Genomic DNA, 21427 nt, shown 5'->3' on the forward strand with positions numbered 1-21427 from the left:
AGGGTTGATAAGAGTTCTATCTCCCCTGTGCACTTCCAGGAGTAATTCCTGAGTGCAGAGCCAGAAGTAGTTCTCCAGAGAGCATGGCCCAGTTGGTCACAAAACAAAAAACAAAATAGTCAAAATGTCATTGAAAAAAAAAAAAAAAAAGAGCCAGGGTATGTGTGTAGCCTTGATCAAATACAGGCCCAGCACTTCAAGGGGAACCCCAACTGGTCCCCTAAACCCTGGTGGTCCCTTAGTACACCGAGTTGCTCCGCCTCTCCAGCCCCGCCCCCGCCCCGCCCACCGAGCCCTGCCCTCGCGGTGCCAACCCCACTGACACTTCGGGGAGTCCTTAAGGCTGCGTGGGGAGCGGACGTGACGTCATCCTCAGGGGCCTTTTGTCCCCGCTTCCGCGAAGAAAGCCAGTGACGTAGAGCAGAGCAATCGGCCTTTGGGTTTGCGGTGGAGAAATCAGATTAGGGGGCCCTGGGAGAGAAGGGGGGTCATTGAAGGGCGATTTTGTCCCAGGACCGCGCGGAGGCCCTCCTTGCATTGCGCGGAAACTCCCCATCTCCAGGCTGTGTGCGCAATCTGGGGGCGCAATCTCCACGTGTTCGGGGTGGAAAAGTCGACCCACTCCCCGGTGAGCACCCCAGAAGCGTTTCTGCAGCGCCTGTCCAGCGGCCGGGACCCACCCTGGGACGCTCTGTGGCCGCTGGTCCTCGGATGTGGGGGTGAGTCTTGGGGTGGGGAGGCGGTAGCGGGACCCTCTGCACCGGGCTCGGATCGAATTGCCTTTGTCTCTACACGCTGCTTGTTGTCTTACTTAGGGACCCCTGTCGGGTTTGCTGGGTGTTGGGGAGCCCCGCTCTGAGCTCCTGGCTGGGCCTTACAGCCTGGCGGTTGCAGGGCTGCTGCCAGGCCGCTCAGGATCCAGGCCACACCCCGGAGTGTTGGGGGGGCACCCCGTAAGGCCGGGGTTCCTGCTGGGCATGTGTGCTTTGTTGGACTCCTGCGCTCTTTGTCTCTCCAAAGCCAGAAAGTTAACCGGCCCCTAGAACTCTCCCTGGTGGGAAGGGGCTGTTTGGGGTAAAGGAGGGGGGCTTGTGGCCTGCCGCCTCGGCCACTTCTCAACACAGACTGATGGGTTGTATCTCTAAGGAGGCAGGATTAGGGGGGGTCCTATCTTCCTGTCCCCTGCCCCCCCCCCCGCGTGGGGTGTGCCAGCACCGTTAAATCAAAGCTACCTTCTCCCCTGCCTCCCCCACCCTGCTCCTCCCCATGGCCTGTTTAGTGGATCAAAGTGATCACGTAAGTCCAGACTGGTAAGTCCAGACTGGCGGGGCTACAGCAGGATCCCCGACACCAATGCCTCAGCTGCGGGGTGGGAGGTTGCTCTTTCTATCCAGAAAAGCAGCTTAATAAACCTGTGCAGAACCCTGGGAAGTGTTGGGACACATCCCCCCTAATGGGCCTGCAGGAACTTTTGTCATGGACAGAGAGGAGCTTGTCTTGGAGTTTTGAAGCTGGTGGGAAGTTCTCTTAGCTGTGCTGCTTGAAGGGGCAAGAGGACAGGTGTGATGGGTTCCCAGAGGGTTATAGTTGGGGCCCCTGGTTTCCTGGGTTTGTAGTCCATCAGTGAGAGAAAAAACTTAGGTGAGGATTTATCTAAAAATAAAATAAAATAAAAAGGCCAATTTTTCTGGAAGAGGAAAACAAAATAAAATCCCTAAGTTCTTTGGGAGAAGTGAAATGCAGCAGTTGTTAAACATAATAATAGTCTAACAAGTGTCCAGCTGAAGATATCACAGGTGAAAGAACCTTCCTCTGTGTCCTACATGAGCGTTGGGCTTTAGTAAAGGGACATGAGTTTCTGGGCCAGAACAATAGGACAGTGGGGAGGGTACTTGCCTTACATGCAGCCGACTTTGGTTCCAGCACTGTCAGGAATATTTCCTGAGCACAGAGTCAGGAGTAACCCCTGAACACCAACAGGTGTGACCCCCCCCCCAAAAAAAAAAGCATGAGTCTGGAGCAGCTTATGCTTGGGCTGGAGACTGAGACAATTGGAAGGCCTGGTGCTAAGCACATAGCAGTGCTCAGGAGGGGCCAATGAGCACTGCACACGGAGAACTCTGGAACACCCTAAAACCAGAAAAGAATAGTGAAAATAGTAACTGCAGTGCTTGCTTGATTTTAGCAGCAGTGTAAGAGGAAATCCAATTTTAGTGGACTAGGTCACAATTAAAAGTGCTCAGGGCTTACCCCTGGCTCTGGGTTCAGCAGTCACTTATGCCGCACTTGGCATCCTATGGGGTTGTCAAAACACAGGTCAGCCTGGGAGTACAAAGGAAGCTCACTGCCCTGATAGTAAAACCCTCTTAAAAAGGCTATTGGCTTGAGCGATAGCACAGCAGAGTGGGTCCCCAAGCCTGCTGGGAGTGATTCCTGAACTGAACCAGGAGTAACCCCTGATCATCGAGTGTGGCCCAAAACAAGTATAAAGAGTCAATTACATTAATAAAGTGATCACAGAGTAGATCTGTGAGTCTAGTGAGTCAGATACATGAGTGAGAAGCTCCAGGTGCAATCTAGGACAGAGAGGGGCCTGGGAAAATGCTGGGGACATCATTTTCCTATGGCACAAACCATTAGAGAAGGTCTCAAGCACTTGGCTACACACAGACCATAGCTCACTCTGTGCTGGTGGTGGATCCACAACAGGACCCAGAGAAGCCCCAGACCAGCGGGATGGAGCTGGGACTCAGCCAGTGTCCCCTGAACCCTAAAATGACCCAGGACCATGTCCTGATCATCCCAGGTCTTGTCAACTCTGAACCCCGGTGCCTCGCCCTGTAGCTCAGCTACTTTCCTGGTGGTGGAGCACCAGGGTGTGTCCTTCTACTGGCCTGTGGTAGGCGCTGACATATGGGAACTCCTGGACAAGTGGGCCTGGGCCAGAGGGACTGTGGGGCCCAGGGAGGAGTCAGGACTTTGCTGCAGTTTCGTCCTCTGTAGAGTGAGACCAGTGCTGCTATCCCAATGGGGAACCTTGAATCCCAATTGATTGTGTATTCCCAGTAACAGAAGGAGCATCTGGCCACATCTCCCCATGCGGGTCTGTGAGCAGGTGCCTGGGGTGCGGCCCATCAAGGCATTTCTGACTCCCAGAAGGGCACTTCTGGTCAGGGCAGGGGCGTTCATCTCAGGGTGCCCAGTATGTCTTAAACATTTTCTTCCAGGTTATCTTCACAAAGAGCCTCCTGACTTGTCCAGGGAAGTAACAGAGACAAGATGATGAGTCCAGAGGAGCCAAATCGTCCTCAGGTAAGCAGGAAGTGTGTCCTGGGGGAATTGGAAAGTATAGTTTGGGGTAAGCAGTCTTGTCTGGGGTAAACTGGCCTTAGTAAATGATCTATAGGACCACTGGCTTCTAAGTTGATTGCTCTTAGTTTATTGATTTATTGATTTTTTTTTTTTTTGTGGTTTTTGGGTCACACCCGGCAGTGCTCAGGGGTTATTCCTGGCTCCAGGCTCAGAAATTGCTCCTGGCAGGCACGGGGGACCATATGGGACGCTGGGATTTGAACCGATGACCTCCTGCATGAAAGGCAAACGTCTTACCTCCATGCTATCTCTCCAGCCCCTGATTTATTGATTTTGGACTCATCTGTTGGTGCTCAGGGGCTATTTCTCGCTCTGCTACACTGGAAATATATAGTGTAGAGATTGAATTTGAGTTAGCCACATGCAAGACATGTTCCTATCCACTGTTCTGTCACATTCTAAGAGCATCTTAAATTTCTTAATGTTTGGAGTATAGGAGGAAAATATGATAAAAAAGTACTCAGGATAGGGGCTCCAGCAAGATAGCACAGTGGGGAGGGCGTTTGCTTGTGGCAGACCTGGGTTCGATCCTCAGATCCTCACAGCATCCCATATGGTCTTCTAAGCACTGCCAGGAGTAACCCCTGAGCGCTGCTGGGTGTGGCCCAGAAATAAACAAAAAAAGTATTTAGGATAGTTCTGAGATCATTTCATGCCATCGTGACTTTGGAAGTGTTTTCTGGGGTTTGTCCCTCAGGGGTGCCCATGGAGAAAAGGATATAGAAGCTGGTTCCTCCTAAGGGCAGAGGGGAGGGGCCCTGAGTCCCTTTAGGGCCATGGGGGGGGTCACTTCCTCACTCCAAGGGTCCGAGGTGGGGTTGGGTCCTGATTCTCCCCCCCCCCCCATGTCCTGGCTCAGGACGTGGTGACCTTCCCCGATGTGGCTGTGAGCTTCTCCCCAGAAGAGTGGACATGCCTGGATGCCTCTCAGAAGAAGCTCTACAGAGACGTGATGCTGGAGACCTACCAGCACCTGCGGGCAGTAGGTAAGAGCAGCTCTGGGGCCTGGGGCACCTGTGCAGGCCACACCTGTGGGCAGACCCAGAGATTGACCTGGGCTGCCTACCGGGCTTTGGAGTTAAGTTTGTGGTCTGGGCAGGTGTCCTTCCCTTCAGCATCATGTTTTCATCCTGTGTGGTTTTGTGTAAAGTGTCTGGCTCAGTCTTTAGTCCTTCGCTTCACAGATGCACATTCTTGTGTTCAATCCTGGGGTTGAATCTCTGGCTTTGGGGTCCAGGCTTCTGGGTTTTCAGGCAAACACACACAGGTGGGACAGTTTATCTGAGACAATGGGCACATCTCTCTCTTTCTCTCTCTCTCTTTTCCTCCCTCTGTCCTCCTCTTTCCCACTTTCCAAACTTCTTCCTCTCTCCCACCCTCCCTCCTTCCTCTTTCCCTCACCACCCTCCTTTTTCTTTCTCTTTTTCTCCTACCTTCCTTCCCTCTCTCACCTTTCCAACCTCCCCTTCTTTATTCCCCATTCCCACACACTTCTCTAGAATGGAGAAAGCAGAGAAGGGCTTTTGGTGAACCTTTATACTTTGCTCGCAGCCCAGAGTTCTCCACATGCAGAAAAATTCATTTGCTTGTTGTTATTGGGGAAAGGCCTGGGGCTCTGCTTTTATAGTTTTTTGGTGTTTTTTTTGGGAGGGGGTTGTTTGGGCCACACTCCCTGATGCTTCAGGGTTACTCCTGGCTCTGCATTTAGGAATTACTCATGGTAATGCTTGGGGACTGACTATATAGGATGCCAGAGATTGAACCTGGGTCAGTTGCATGCAAAACAAATGCTCTACCTTCTGTACTGTTGCTCTGGCACTGGATGCTATTTTTTTTTTTTTTTTTTTGGTTTTTGGGCCACACCCTGTGACGCTCAGGGGTTACTCCTGGCTATGCGCTCAGAAGTTGCTCCTGGCTTCTTGGGGGACCATATGGGACGCCGGGGGATCGAACCGCGGTCCGTCCTAGGTTAGCGCAGGCAAGGCAGGAACCTTACCTCCAGCGCCACCGCCCGGCCCCTGGATGCTATTTTTATTTTTGTTTTGGAATGTCTGAATCTGGGTTAGTGATGTGTGGGCTAGTGCCCTCCCTGCTATATTGTCATCTCAGCCCAATCCTTGCATTTTCTTTTTTTTTGGGGGGGGCATCCCCTGCAGTGCTCATGGGTCACTCCTGGCTCTGCACTCACCTGATGCACTCACCTGATGCATGACTCCTAGTGATGCTCGAGTACTCTCTCAGATGGTGGGGATCAAGCCTGGGCCAGCTGTGAGCAAAACAAGAGCCTTCTCTGCTGTATTCTCTCTCCAGCCCTACAATGTTCTCATATTCTAATCATAACCTTTAGATTCTCCTAGATCCCCTGCATATGCCTCAGTTTCTCTATTTTCCTAGACTAAGTATTTGCATCTGAAAACTTCATCTTTTTCATCCTTCATTTCCTATTGCTTTCCAAGACTGTAGAAGTGGGAATACAAGTTCAATCAGTGACACTTTCATGGGGAGGACACTTGCCTTGCCCTTGGCTGACTCAGATTCCATCCCTTGCATCCCATATGTTGTTTTTTTCCATATGATTTCTTGAGCACCTCCAGGAGTGATCCCTGAACACTGCCTGCTATAACCTCTCCCAACCCCTCCACCAAAAAAAAAATTAGGGGCCGGGCGGTGGCGCTAAAGGTAAGGTGCCTGCCTTACCTGCGCTAGCCTAGGACGGACCGCAGTTCGATCCACTGGTGTCCCATATGGTCCCCCAAGCCAGGAGCAACTTCTGAGCGCATAGCCAGGAGTAACCCCTGAGCGTCACCGGGTGTGGCCCAAAAACCAAAAAAAAAAAAAAAAATTAAATTAAATTTTGATCTTATTTTCTAGTGTAATATAAATAGTCTTTGCTTGAAGGTGACATCTAGTGACCCTCAGGATTCAGTCCGTAGCTTTGCTGGGTCATTTGTCTTGGGACTCAGAACCATGTGTTTTGGGGGCCTGGCTGATGGGAAAGTTGAATCAAAGTTGATCTCCTGTACTGAAGCAATAGTCTGGCAGGAAGGGTGCTTGCCTTGCATGTGGCTAACCTGGGTTCAATCCCTGGTATCCTATAGGTCCCTCCAAACATCACCTGGTGTGATTCCTGAATACAGGGCCAATAGCAACCCCTGAGTACTTCCAGGTGTGGCTCCCAAACCAAACAAACAAAAAAATCTGCATATAGAATCTATACCAGATTTCTGTACCAGAAACTTGTAAGGTACTTGCCAGGCAATGTAGAAGTGACCTGTCTGGGCCTCAGAAATCAGAGACTCTTTATTGTTTTTTATTTTACTCTTATTTAAATTACTTGGAGATGGGAATCTTAGCCATGCTTGGATGTATTCTAGCTTTGTACTCAGGGCTCACTCCTTGGGGGGATCATGTGCAGTAGAAGGGGACTTCTGGGGGTAGAGTGAGTGCAAATATCTGTACTTCTGGTGTTATCACTTTGCCCTTTGGCACCTTACAAATCACTTTCCTGAGGCTGGAGACATAGGTGAGAAACTTGCCTTGCAGGTGGCCAAACTGACTCAATCCCCTAGGCCATGTATGGCCTTCCAAGCCTGTCAGGACTAATCCCTGAGTGCAGAGGCAGGAAAAAGCCTTGAGCACTGTAAGGTGAGGCCCCTCTTATGCCCCCCCCCCAAAGGAGTGGCAAAGTGGGAGTATAACTGGTAGGGTGTTTGCCAGCATGCAGACAATGGATCAATTCCTGACCCATCTGGTCACCTGAGCTAAGAAGGAGTAATTTCTGAACATAGAGCCAGGAGTAACCCCTGAGGGACCAGAATGGTAGCACAGCAGGGAGGGGATTTGCCTTGTGTGCAGCCAATCTGGCTTTGACCCCGAGTATCCTCTATGGTCCCCTGAACCTACCAGGAATAATTTTTGAGTGCAGAGCGTGGAGTAACCCCTGAGCACCTCCCAAAAAGAACCCCTAAAAAACAAACAAGAACGTAACTCCTGAGTATGTCTGAGTGTTGCCATAAGTTCCCTCAGGACTCCCCACCTTCAAAAAGTAGAGAAAACAAAAATATTTCCTTTTTTTTTTTTTTTTTTTTTTTTTAGAAATCAGACTTGAGTTCGAAGAGATACTTCAGCATGTAAGGCCCTTGCCTTACATGAAGCTGATACAGGTTTGATCCCCAGCACCCTATGGGTTCTCTGTGCACCACCAGGAGTGATTCCTGAGCGCAAACCTAGGAGTAAGCCCTGAGCACAGCTAGGTGTGGTCAAAAAAAAAAAAGTATAATGGGTAAGGTCCTAGACATGAACATGCCTGACTTGGAATGGATTCCCAGAGTTCCATAGGGTGCCCTAAATGGCCAGAAGTGATCCCTGAGCACAGACCGGGAATAAGACCTGAGCACTGCCTGGTTCAGTCCAAAAAACAAAGAAAGAAAATAAGTCTTCAGGGGCCAGAGAGATAGCACAGCAATAGGGCATTTGCCTTGCATGCAGCCGATTCAGGATGACGGTGTTTCGAATCCTGGCATCTCATATGGTCCCCCGTACATGCCAGGAGCGATTTCTAAGCACAGAGCCAGGAGTAACCTCTGAGTATTGCTGGATATGACTCCCCTCCACCCCCAAAAAAACCCAAAAAAGTCTTCAGGGCTAAGTAGGGTATTTGCCTTGCAAACTGCCAGCTTGGATTTGGTCCCTGGCACCCCATATGGTCACTAGAGCCCTGCTAGGAGTGATTCCTGAGTGTAGAGCAAGGAGTCAGCCCTAAGCACTCCCAACTTTGGCCCCAAAATACCCCCCTCTCAAAGAAAACAAGATTGATTTTGGGAAATTTCTGTCTTTATTTGGAAGAATGGGATATCACACTTGCAGTCCTCAGGACCTTAGTCCTGAGTCTGTGCTCAGAGATCACTTTTAGAAGGGCTTTCTTGAGTAGAGGGTTTGTCAGGGATCAAACCCAGGTCCCCCAAATTAGCCAGGTACCAGGTAAGTGCCTATTGTTTTAATTAATTATGGATGGAGCGGGATGGACCTCCCCATGGCCTCTGGCTCTTGGTCCTGACGGTCTTTTGACTCTGTACAGTGTCTCATTACCCATTCATGTCTCCTTCTATGCAAGCAGGGAACACCCTAGCTGAGTCGGTGACTGGGACGGAACAAGAGGACTGGAGGACAGTGGAGAGAAGCATCTGTCCAGGTGAGTAGCTGACCAGGGCAGCCATGGTACAGCCCCCAAGGAACCTGTCCCCAGTCAGAGGGACAAAATTAGCAATGTACTTCCAGAAGGCCTTTATAAATTCCAATCACTTAGGCCTTCTTTGTTTATTCTGTGGCTCTACATTCAAGGATCATTCTTGGTGGGGCTCAGGGGGACTCTGTGGGATACTGGTGATCTGATTCAGGTTGACTTCATGCAGGCTAGCACCTTCCTTGCTGTCATGTCGCTCCAGTTCTTATTTTTTGTTTTGTGGACCACATCCAGCAATGCTCAGGGCTTATGTGCTCACACCTGTAGGACTAAGGGGTGCTGGGGATCGAATCTGTGTGAGCCATGTGCAAGATAAGTGCCCTCCCTGCTGTCCTATCTCACTGGACCCTGGCTTTTTAATTTCTCTCTCTTTTTTTTGGTTTTTGGGTCACACCCAGCAGCGCTCAGGGGTTACTCCTGGCTCTATGCTCAGAAAATCGCTCCTGGCAGGCTTGGGAGACCATATGGAATGCCGGAATTCGAACCTCTGTCCTTCTGCATGCAAGGCAAAGCCCTATCTCCATGCGATCTCTCCTGTCCCAGTTTTTCAATTTCTTGCTCCTTGCCTAGTGGTGTGTGCAAGACTAGGTCAGTGGTGCTCTGAGGAATAGGCCTGGCCCAGACTCAAACCCAGACTGCTACACATTTGAGTCACCCAGAAGTTGCTCCTGGCTTCTTGGGGGACCATATGGGATGCCAGGGGATCGAGCTGCGGTCCGTCCTAGGCTAGCGCAGGCAAGGCAGGCACCTTACCTCCATCGCCACCGCCCGGCCCCACACACACACACACATTTTGTAAGGATGTTGGCTAGGATGTCCTTCCCCCACCTTTTGTTGTTGTTGTTTTTTTTGTTTGTTTTGTTTTTTGATTTTTGGGCCACACTCGGTGGTGCTCAGGGATTATTCCTGGCTCTGTGCTCAGAGGTCACTCTTGGCAGGCTTGGGAAACCGGGGATCAAACCTGGGTCTGTCCTGGGTCAGCTGCATGCAAAGCAAACACCCTACTGCTGTGCTAATTCTCGGGCCTTAGTATGTCCTTCTTTTTTTTTTTTTTTTTTTTTTTTTGGTTTTTGGGCCACACCCGTTTGACGCTCAGGGGTTACTCCTGGCCATGTGCTCAGAAATTGCCCCTGGCTTGGGGGGACCATATGGGATGCCGGGGGATCGAACCGCGGTCCGTTCCTTGGCTAGCGCTTGTAAGGCAGACACCTTACCTCTAGCGCCACCTTCCCGGCCCCAGTATGTCCTTCTTATCCTTCACATTTTATACCTTCTTGGTTTTTGTTCTGGAGACCCCACTTCTGGCTCTACACTCATGAATTACTCCTAAAGATGCCAGATTGAATGAACTCAGGTCTGTCCTGTGCAAGGCAAGCACTCTCCCTGCTGTCCTATCACTCTGGTTCAGTCAGCTCTTTTGTTTTAATTTTGTTTTGTTTTACTCTCACATTAGTTTTATTTTTACTTTTGCTTTACATCACTCCTGGCTGTACTCAGAGGACTTTTTAGGATGTCCAAGGTTGAATTTTGGGCAGCCTTCTGCAAGGCAAATGCCTTCCTCACTGTCCTTTCCCTCTAGTCCCTTACCCAGTGTGTTTTATCTTAGAAAAGACACCAGAAGTGAAACAGGAAGATGTGGAAGTCCAGCTGTTGGATTTTGGCGATGGGGCATGCCATACACTTGAGACGGTAAGATCCCACAGAACCTTTAAACCTGTTTGCTCACAGTCCCTCCACCCCCCCGAAAATGTCAGAATTGCATGGTGTTGCCTGGGCACAGAAAGAGCAATGAAAAGGAAAATGGTCTCATGTCTTTGAGACAACTATGCCTGTCTGAAGGTGGCCAAGTTTCAAGTTATGGGGGTTGAAGCTATTTTACCTTATGTATTTTATTTTTTGAGTTGGGATTTTGGGGCCATACCTGATAATGCTCAGGGCTTACTCTTGTGCTCAGGTATCAATCCTGACAGGGCTCAGGGGACTCTAGGGACTGAACCCATTTCAGCTTCATGCCTGATGTCCATCCATAGTATCTCCTGCTCTTTGAAGCTAATTTAAATCCAGCTGGAAACTTGGGCTTTGGGATTTTTAGAGAGAATCTGGTGTGTGTATATGCTTGTGTAGTCTGGCCACGAACTGGCAGATAATATTGGACAGAATTCCTTCATCTTTGCAGTTTGCAACTTGCAAGAATTCTCCAGGTCAGGGGACAGAGCGCTGCTATTACAGTCGGGAGGGTCCTTACTTTGCATGTAGTGCACCCAGGTTTGATCCCTAACACTTTGCAGGGTGTGAACCCTGCCAGGAGTGAGCCCTTAGCCCCACTGTATGAGGTCCTGAACAAACAAACAAACAAACAAAAAAAGCCCAAAGAATTCCCCAGATGCAGCACTCGCGCAGGGGGCCTGGGGGTTGCCACCGTGCGGGTCATTCCCTGCCCAGCTTCATGTTTGCATTCTCCATCTTCTCTCTCTTCTGCCCCCCAGGGAAGCAGCCCAGAAGGTGACAGCGAGCCCTGCGCCCAAGCGTCGGGGGATCCCCTGTACCTTCATCCCTTGGGAAATCCTCCCCTGCGGGCGATGGCGCCTGATGCTCGCCCCTCCAATGCAGGCTTCCCCCCACCCCAGCCCCGGATGCCGCGGCCCCCGTTCCTCGGGGCTCTGGGGTTGCCCCAGCCGGCTCGCGAGGCGCCCGCGCCGGCCCAGGACACGCTGCCCCCGTTCCGCTGCGAGCACTGCCCCAAGTGGTTCTGGAACCCGGCGTCGCTGCAGGCGCACCGGCAGCTGCACAGCAGCCCCAAGCCCTACGTGTGCCCGGAGTGCGGGCGGCCCTTCAAGACGGCGCGGCAGCTGCGCGTGCACGCCAAGACGCACACGGGCGAGAAGCCCTACACGTGCCCGCAGTGCGGCAAGGCCTTCACGCAGTCGTCCAGCCTGCGCCAGCACCTGCGCATCCACACGGGCGAGAAGCCCTACGTGTGCCCCGAGTGCGGTAAGGCCTTCACGCAGTCGTCCAGCCTGCGGCAGCACATGCGCATCCACACGGGCGAGAAGCCCTACGCCTGCCCCGAGTGCGGCAAGGCCTTCACGCAGTCGTCCGACCTCACCATCCACCGGCGCACGCACACGGGCGAGAAGCCCTACGTGTGTGAGGAGTGCGGCAAGGCCTTCGCGCAGTCGTCCAACCGCAGCCTGCACATGCGGATGCACGCCCGGGAGAAGCTGTGCGGCTGCAAGGAGCAGCAGCAGGCGGGCGCGGCGGCCCCCGCGCTGCCGGCCCTGCCCGACCCCGGCCCGCCGCCGCCGCCGTCGCCCGAGCTGAGCGCGGCCCAGGCGGACAAGCCGTACCCGTGCGGCCAGTGCCACCGCGCCTTCGCCTCGGCCTCGGGCCTCACCAAGCACCTGCGCACGCACACGGGCGAGAAGCCGTTCCGCTGCGACGTGTGCGCCAAGACCTTCAGCAGCCCGTCCTACGTGACCATCCACAAGCGCTCGCACACGGGCGAGAAGCCCTTCGCCTGCGAGATCTGCGGCAAGGCCTTCGCCGCCGCCCCGCTGCTCACCATCCACCTGCGCTCGCACACGGGCGAGAAGCCCTTCCGCTGCAACATCTGCGGCAAGACCTACCGCAACTCCTCCTACGTGACCATCCACAAGCGCTTCCACACGGGCGAGAAGCCCTACGTGTGCAAGGAGTGCGGCAAGGCCTTCACGCAGTCGTCGGACCTCAGCAGCCACGTCAAGATCCACACGGGCGAGAAGCCCTACGCCTGCCCCGAGTGCACCAAGGCCTTCACCAAGCGCTCGGGCCTGACGGAGCACATGAAGATCCACACGGGCGAGAAGCCCTTCCAGTGCGAGCACTGCTGCAAGGCCTTCCCCTCGGCCTCCCGCCTCAAGAAGCACGAGCGCTCGCATGGGGCCGAGAAGCCCTACGCCTGCAAGGAGTGCGGCAAGGTCTTCACGCAGTGCGTCGACCTGGTGGACTACATGACCATGTGCCCGATTTAGAGGGACGGCGAGGGGGCCCCGCTTTCTTAGGGATTTTTTGTTTTCTGGCTTCCTTTTGATTTGAGGGCCACACCGGGTGGTGCTCAGGGGTGACCCCGGCTCTGTGCTCAGGAATCCATTCCTTGGCAGGCTCGGTGGGGACCCTATGGGATGCTGAGGATCAAATCCGGGTCAGCCGTGCGCAAAACAGAGGCTGTGCTATCGCTCTGGCCCCACATTTCTCTTTTTTTATTGTGTTTTGTTTTGGTTTCGTTTAGTTTGGGAGTTGCGCCTGTTGATGCTCAGGGCTGCCTCCTGGCTTTGCAAGCTCCGGGCATCCTTTGCAGCGGCCAGTTTCAAACCCACTTTGGCAGCGTGCAAGACAAGCGCCTTACCAGCTATGTTATGGCTCTGCCCCGAGAAGAAAGGTTTTTGTTTGTTTATAGAGTTTTCAGACTCACGATGGGTTCTTAGGCGACCACTTCTGATGTCGGTCTACCACGCAGAGCTTGTGAGCTTTTCCATCCCAAAATTTAGAGGCGCTAAATGATAGTTACATGGGCTAAATAAGGCGTTTGCATTCCCTGCAGTTTGAGTGTTTGTTTTGTTATAGTTTTGGTTTTGGGGCTATCCCTGGCAATGCTCAGGGGTCTCTCCTGGCTCTGCACTCAGGAATTACTCCTGGTGGTGCTTAATGGACTATATGGGATGCCAGGATGGAACCCTGGATGGCTTTGTCAAAGGCAAGCACCCTTGCTGCTGTACTTTTGCTCTAACCTGTAACCCTGGTTTAAACCCCTGGCACTATATAGAAGCTTAAAAACTGTCAGGGTTACTCCTGAATTAGGGTAAGGTGGAGTAAAACAATATAAGGGCTGGAGAGACAGCACAGCAAAGTAGGGTGCTTGCCTTGCATATAGCTGACCTGGGTAGTCACACACCCACCCACCCCAGCCTCAGCAGGAGTAATCCCTAAGTGTTGTCAAGAGTAAGCCATGAGCACCATCATTCGGTGTAGCCCAGAAACAAACAAGTATGAATAGTGTAAATATGAAAGTATTAACTGGCAGGAAAGGGTTCTAGGTAACCCTTTAAAAATAAATAAGGTGGGGAAGCAATAGTACAGCGGGAGGGCCTTGCCTTTCACACAACCAATTGCATATGATCCCTGGCAACCCGTATAGTACCCCAAGACCCACCAGGAGTGATCCCTGAGGAAGAGCCCGGAGCAGTTCCGTGCAAATCCTTAGGTGTGACTCAAAAAACATACACACTAACAAAAAATCCAGGATGGTGCTGGAGTAGAAGTCCAGTGGGTAGGGTGCTTGCCTTGCATGCAGCTGACCTGGGTTCAATCCCCGGCATTCTATACGCCTCTCCCCAACTACCACCAGGAATAATTCCTGAGTGCAGAGCTAGGGATAATGCCAGAGCATTGCCAGGTAGTGCTCAACCCCCCCCCCCCAGAAAAATTAAAAAGATGGGCAGAGAGATAATACAGCCAGTAAAGCACTTACCATACATGTGGTCAGCCAAGATTCGACTCCTGCACCACAAGCACTTACCATACATGTGGTCAGCCAAGATTCGACTCCTGGCACCACATGTTACCCCCAAGCCCACCAGGAGTGATCCCTGAGCTCAGAAGCAGGGGTCAGCCCAGAGCACTACTGGGTATGGGCAAAAAGCCAAATTCTGACCAAGATTCTAGCATAGAGAATTTTCTGGACCATTAAAGCCCTTGCAGAGTGGACTATGACTGGAGGGGAAACCCTCATGATAAGTTATGATGCATACAATAAAATGTTTGCTGTATGGTTTGGAAGTCACGGTCTGTCATTTTGCTGCTTAGTGGAGCACCAGGTGTCATCAGGGTTGAACCCCGACTCTGGTAGAGCACAGGCCCTGCATATTTGGGGAATTGGACTCCATTCTGGGTACCAGACACATCCAGAAAAGGCCAGGGAAGTAGTTAAAGGGCTGAAGTGCATGCTTTGTGGGAACCTAAGTTTGATTCCTGGAGTCATAAGGTCCACCAGGAGGGGACCCCAAGCTCTGCTGAGTATATACCCTTAAATGGAGGGGGTTGGGGCTATAGGACAGCATGTAAAGTGGCTTCCTTGCATGCAGCTTTCTCGAGTTCGATCCTTGGCAACCATAGGGTCCCTCAAGCACTACCATGAGGGATTCTTGAGCCGAGCCAGGAGTGACCTCTGAGCAGAGAATTGGGAGTAAACCCTGAGCATCACCAGGTGTTGATGCCAAAAAAGCAAAAGAAAATATGGCTCAGAGAGATTGTACAGAGAATACAAAGCTTGCTTGTATGCAGCTATCCCGAGTCTGTTCCGGGGAATCCTGTACAACCCCCTGACCCCCCACCAACAATGATCTCTGAGCACAAAGCCAGGTGTAATGCTAAGTACTATGTGTGTCCCTCAAACCAGACCTGGAGAATGTGGGCAAATACGGGTACCAGAGGCTAATTTTTCTCCTGAGCTCAGGGCCCAGCAAAAGAGCTACTTTCCTGGTGTCACGAGCCTCAGGATACCATCTCCCATGTGGCCCCTGGTGGGTCCCTAAAAAAACATTAGGGAGTTTTGTGAACCCTGGAACACAAATTCACATTTGCTCCTATGAGCTGCTGCTTCTGTTTAAACAATGACTCCTCTAAGAAAGAGAAAACTTTTCCTCCAGGGCTATGCTCCATATTTCAGAAGTGGATGGTTCAGGTCAGAACCATAGGAAATGTGGTAGGGAAGAAGAAACCAGGGGCCTGAGCAATAATAGCACAGTGGGTAGGGTGTTTGCCTTGCACACAGCTGAACAGGATTCGATCCCAGCATCCCATATGGTCCTGTGAGCCCACCAGGAGTAACTTCTGAGCACTACCCCAAAACAAAAATCAAACCAGAAGTTTCCATTGTGCTTCTGGATTCCCAGTGACAGAAGGTGGACATTAGATCTTCATAAAGTCACACAAGGCCTCTCACCCTGACCTGCAGCCAACTGGAGCCCACTTGGAACTTTCCTGAAGGCAAAACCCCAGCAGCCCCTCAATCTTCCAGGACAAGCACTGAGGCCTACAGGAAGACTTATATTCTTCAGAGGTCACCATCCTGTCCCTTGGCCAGTATTCTGCACCCACCCAGTCTGGGGCCACCTTCCCGGACTGTGGTTCTGTCAAAACAGACCAGCTGGATGGGGCAGCTTAGATCCAGGCAAGGGGACAAGGGCAGCTGTGTTGAACATAATATTCACACATACCATGTAGGTGATAGGAACCCCCTAATCCTGCCTCCTTAGAGGGCTCATCACATTAGCCTATGCTTTTAAACTTCCTGGGGTCACAGGCATAAGCCCCCTCCCCTGCCCTCACCAATCCCTTCCTGCTACCAACTCAACTAGGGAGAGTTCTGGGTTTGGAAAGATAAAGAATGTGGTTGTCCAACATAATGCATGTCCCAGCAGGAAGACCTCAGCCTGGCATGGATCCCCCTGCACTCTTTGGTGTGGCCTGAAAAGGCCCTGAGCACCTGTGCCCCCAGCTGCAGCCCTGGCACACTGCTGCCCGGCACTCAAGACTCCAAGGTCATGAGCTCTGTGCAGGGCATTTAGAGCCCCCAAGTTCCAAGCAAACTCATCAGGGCCCTAAGACAATCTTAGTCTGCAGAGATAATTCTTTTTATTTTGCTTTTGTTTTTTGTTTGTTTTGGGGCCACACCTAGAGTAATCTTGGCTCTATGCTCAGAAATCACTCCTGGCAGGCTCAGGGGACCATATGGGATGCCAGGGATCGAACCCCGGTCTGTCCTGGGTCATCTACATGCAAGGCAAATGCCCTACTGCTGTGCTATTGCTCCAGCCCCTGCAAAGACAATTCTAAGGCAATGCTTTGAGCCTTGTGTATTGGGTCCTGGAACTGCTTTTCCCCCAGAGCTCACCCCAGTACCTTGGGATTAGGGATCAGAGAGCAATAGAGGGTATTTAAAGAAGTTTAAAGAAAGGGGCTAGAGTGATAGTGCAGCAGTAGGGCATTTGCCTTGCGTATGGCGTACCCAGAACAGACCTGGATTTGCTCTCCAGCATCCCATATGGTTCCCTGAGCCTGACAGGATCGATTTCTGAGTGCTGAACTAAGAGTAACACTAAGCACCGCCGAATATGGTAAAAAAAAAAAAAAAAAAAAAAAAAAAAAAAAAAAAACCATTGTGGTCCAAAACATTGTCCAAAAATTGTTTTTCAAGAACTCGCTTCCCTTGGGGCCAGCAAGGTGGTTTGAGCCCTGGCATCCCATAGGGTTCACTGAACACTGACAAGAGTGATCCCTGAGTGTGTAGAGCCAGTAATAACCCCTGAGCACTGCTGGGTATGGGGCAAAAACAAAACTCCCTTTTGGTCTTGAAAACTGAAGGTCCCCAGATCAGGGAGTCTAGCTCTACCCAGACCTAAAGTTCTGGCAGCCAGGTCTGTCACTTTCACTTCCTGCAGGTGTCTTTTTTTTTTTTTTTTTTTGTGGTTTTTGGGACACACCCGGCAGTGCTCAGGGGTTACTCCTGGCTCCATGCTCAGAAATTGCTCCTGGCAGGCACGGGGGACCATATGGGACGCTGGGATTCGAACCGATGACCTCTTGCATGAAAGGTAAATGCCTTAACTCCATGCTATCTCTCCAGTCCCTTCCTGCAGGTGTCTTAAAGGGCCAGATTCTAGGTAAGATCTGTTGTGGAGGGCAGAGTTGTCTTTGCCACATGGGAGACAGAGGTCCATTGGCTGGAACCCATGGGCATGTGCCTGACATTAACAGTGCAAAGAATTGATGAGAGGTTCGCATGAAGGACAACATTAAAAAAGAAGTGGAGGGGCCGGAGAGATAGCATGGAGGTAAGGCATTTGCCTTTCATACAGAAGGATGATGGTTCGAATCATGGCATCCCATATGGTCCCCTGAGCCTGCCAGGGGCAATTTCTGAGCTCAGAGCCAGGAGTAACCCCTGAGCACTTCTGAGTGTGACCCTAAAACCAAAAAAAAAAAAAAAAAAAAAAGTGGAAATTGAGGGGCCACAACAATAGAAAAGTGGGTAGGATACTTGCCTTCCATGTTCCGGGCTGAATCCCTAGCACCCTATATGGTCTCCAGAACCCCACCAGGAGTGAGCTCTGAGCAGAGAGCACAGAGTCAGCCATGAGCACTGCCAAGTGCTCCTTCCCCCTGCAAAAGGGAAACCGATCATACAGAGAAAATGTGTGTGAAGCTCCCCTTCAAACACACCAGCTACACCAGCTAGTGTGGGCCACATCCTAGACCCATAGCTAAATTCTCTTTCTAACCTTTTATTGTTGCAGGGTTCACAGGTGCTCAGGACTTAATTCTGGCTCTCAGCTCACAGATGACCCTGGGTGCTGCTTGAGGGAACCCTGTTTGATGGCAGGGTATGCAAGACCATAGCCTGCCCCCATTGTACCCTATCTTTGGCCCTGGGACTCACATCTTGAAGGTGCCACAATGAAGAACAGAAAAGGTTAGGTCAGCTCTGTGATTTGACCCATTATGGTGCACACAGAAGCAAAAGTCACAGATCCAGGCTTTATTTACTGTGAAGGGAGCAAGTCCTAAGCCTGTGGATGGGGGTGGGGTGGGGCTCAGTGAAGGTGCACCAGGTTTTCCTGTGCAATGGTTTTGGTCTCAGGACTTTGAGGGGGCTCTTCAAGAAGCCTTTGACCTCCCCAATCTCTATCATGGGATAGTAGAATACTGCTAGTAGGGGAGCACTGGTGCAGGGCATCTTACCGTCCATGCTCCAGGGTACAGAAGTTTCCTGAGTGACCCTTGTGATGTTTTTCCAGAAGATTTTGGGCTCTTGGGGCCAGAGAGATAGTACAGCAGTTAGGGTATTTGACTTGCACACAGCTGGGTGCACAAACTAACCTGGGCTCGATCCCCAGCATCCCACATGGTTCTCTGAGCCTGCCTGGAGTGATTTTTGAGAGAAGGGCCAGGAGTAACCTCTGAACACCGCCCGATGTGAAAAAAAAAAAAAAAAACATTAAAAAAAATAAAAAAAGAATTTGGGCTCTGAGTCAAATGCTGATCTACAACCTTTTGCATGGCTCTAAACCCTGTCCCAGTATATTGGGGTGAGCCAGATGCTAGGAAGGTGAGTCCAAGGTCTCGAGACAGTAAGGCTTGAACTGTACCTTTTACAGTTTATCTTTGTGCTTTGCTCCTTGCATCATCTTAGCACTGTTCCAAGTGGTGGTGAATTTTTCAGGAGTACCCAGAGGTGCCTGTGTCCACCTGCCACCCTGTGGTACCCAGGGATGATGCAGTATCCCCTGAGTCCCCCCAGAAATGGAAGAGCTGGGCAAGTGTTTCCAGGTTTGTACATGTACTCTGGCCATTGTGGTGCCTTTTCCAAGGCCTCATCCCAAGTCTATGTCTTCTCCTGAACACCCTAGATTTGATCAGCCCCAGAAGGTTCCCCCAAAGAGCAATTTCAGGAGAAAACACAGTGAGTTTGGACACAAGGCCACAATTACTGAGTCTGATGTTTCCCAGGATGGTAATGAGTTGGGATGATTTATTTATTTATTTATTTATTTGGCCACACCCGGCATTGCTCAGGGGTTACTCCTGGCTGTCTGCTCAGAAATAGCTCCTGGCAGGCACAGGGGACCATATGGGACACCGGAATTTGAACCAACCACCTTTGGTCCTGGATCGGCTGCTTGCAAGGCAAATGCCGCTGTGCTATCTCTCCGGCCCCGGGATGATTTTTTTTTGTCTTCTGTTTCCATTTGTGTTCTTCCTTTTTTTGTGTGTGTGTGGGGAGGGAGATGCTTATTTTCTTTTGAGGCCACACACAGGGGTACTCAGGAGTTACTCCAGACTCTACAGGTTGGCAGGGATCAAACTTGGTTGAAGGTGTGGAAAGCAAATTCTTTACCAGTTGGGCTATTGTTCCGCTCCCTGGACTTCATTTTCAGGACTAAATAATGTGTCTGGGCCAAATTTATGTCCCATGTCCTCCACCCACAACAAATGCTATTGGTGATTAGATAAGTCATTTGTATGGAGATGAGAGAGAATAAAGTAGGGAGGACTATTACCTTTCACGGGACTGACCTGTTTCATTTTCCAGCATTCCATATGATCCTCTGAGCTTACTAGGAATAATTCTTGAGCACAGAGCCAGGAGTAATCCCTAAATACTGTTGGGTGTGGCCCAACTCCTATCCCATTTCCCCAAATGAATCATTTGTAGTATCTTGAGTTTCCGTTTTATAGAATAAGATGTGAAAGATTTGAGGGCCCAAAGCAATAGTACAGCAGGAGTGTGTTTGACTTACATGCTTCTAACACAGGTTCAATCCCCAACATCCCATATGGTCTCCCCTGAAACCAACAGGAGTGATTCCCCTAAGTACAGAACCAGAAATAAACTGCTGGATGTGAACTAAAAACTAAAAGGTGAAAAAATGTTTTTTAAAATCACTGAAGGATTTGGAAGTTAGATAACTGGAAGGCTAATTACAAACCTATGACTTTGAAGTTTTGATTTTGCAGGGTGGGGCCACATTCGATCACTCTTGTTAGGACTTTTTGGAGGTCAGAGGATAAAACTGGGGCCAAACACCTGCAAGGCATGAACCCTTCCTGCCATCACATTGCTTCTGCTCAAACCTTAAGAGTCTTTTCTAGAGGAGCCAGAGAGATAGCATGGAGGTAAGGCATTTGCCTTGCATGCAGAAGGTTGGTGGTTCAAATCCCGGCATCTCATATGGTCCCTTGAGCCTGCCAGGAGCGATTTCTGAGCATAGAGCCAGGTGGAACCTCGAACACTGCCAAGTATGACCCAAATACCAAAAAAAAAGAGTTTTTACTAGAACCATACACAGTGGGGAGGGTATTTGACTGGTATGTGGTGATCTAGGTTCAATTCTCAGCATCCCACATGGTCCCCCAATCCTGCTAGGATTAATTTCTGAGTACAGAGCCAGGAGTAACCTCTGAAAACCATCAGGTGTGTTCCAAAAACAAACAAAATAAAAAAGTTAAAAAGTTCTTACTGGTGCATTTCCTACAAAGAAGACTTGTGAGGCTTAAACAAAAATCCTCACTTCACCCCACAAATGCAAGATTATGCCACTTGGTATCTAATTTCCGTGAAAATGGAATTTCTGTATTTGTTCCCATATTTGTTTTGTTTTTGTTTTTTGGGTCGCATCCGGCAGTGCTCAGGGGTTACTCCTGGCTCCACACTCAGAAATCGCTCCTGGCAGGCATGGGGGACCATATGCAATGCCGGGATTTGAACCAATGACCTTCTACATGAAAGGCAAGCACCTTACCTCCATGCTATCTCTCCACCCCCCCATATTTGTTTGTTTTTGTTTTTGGGCCACACCCGGCGGTGCTCAGGGGTTACTCCTGGCTGTCTGCTCAGAAATAGCTCCTGGCAGGCACGGGGGACCATATGGGACACGGGGATTCGAACCAACCACCTTTGGTCCTGGATCGGCTGCTTGCAAGGCAAACGCCGCTGTGCTATCTCTCTGGGCCCCCATGAACCAACCACCTTTGGTCCTGGATCGGCTGCTTGCAAGGCAAACGCTGCTGTGCTATCTCTCTGGGCCCCCATATTTGTTTTTATAGGTTTATTTTGATATATTGGAGTCAACTTAGCATTACATGCGTCAGTTTGTGAATATTGTTTTTTTATTTTTTTACCTAGCTTGCTCATATGTTTGCATTTGCATTGACTTTCTATTTTTATTTTTATTTATTTTTTTTTTTGGACCATACTCAGTGACACTCTGGAGTTAC

The 21427-nt window shown here is 50.6% G+C and overlaps 1 protein-coding gene across 1 annotated transcript in view; it reads left to right on the forward strand.

Annotated features, from left to right (window-relative positions):
• The first annotated feature begins 604 nt into the window (after nt 1-604).
• Nucleotides 605-21427, forward strand: part of LOC126000433 (zinc finger protein 345-like) — a 55882-nt gene continuing 35059 nt past the window's right edge. The window contains exons 1-3 of the mRNA XM_049767723.1: nt 605-719; nt 3228-3312; nt 4232-4358. Coding sequence (XP_049623680.1) covers nt 3280-3312; nt 4232-4358 — 160 coding nt within the window. The 5' untranslated portion in view covers nt 605-719; nt 3228-3279. The remainder of the gene's footprint in view (nt 720-3227; nt 3313-4231; nt 4359-21427) is intronic.

This window comes from Suncus etruscus, assembly GCF_024139225.1.
Source record: "Suncus etruscus isolate mSunEtr1 chromosome 15 unlocalized genomic scaffold, mSunEtr1.pri.cur SUPER_15_unloc_1, whole genome shotgun sequence".
NCBI classification, from domain to species: Eukaryota; Metazoa; Chordata; class Mammalia; order Eulipotyphla; family Soricidae; genus Suncus; species Suncus etruscus.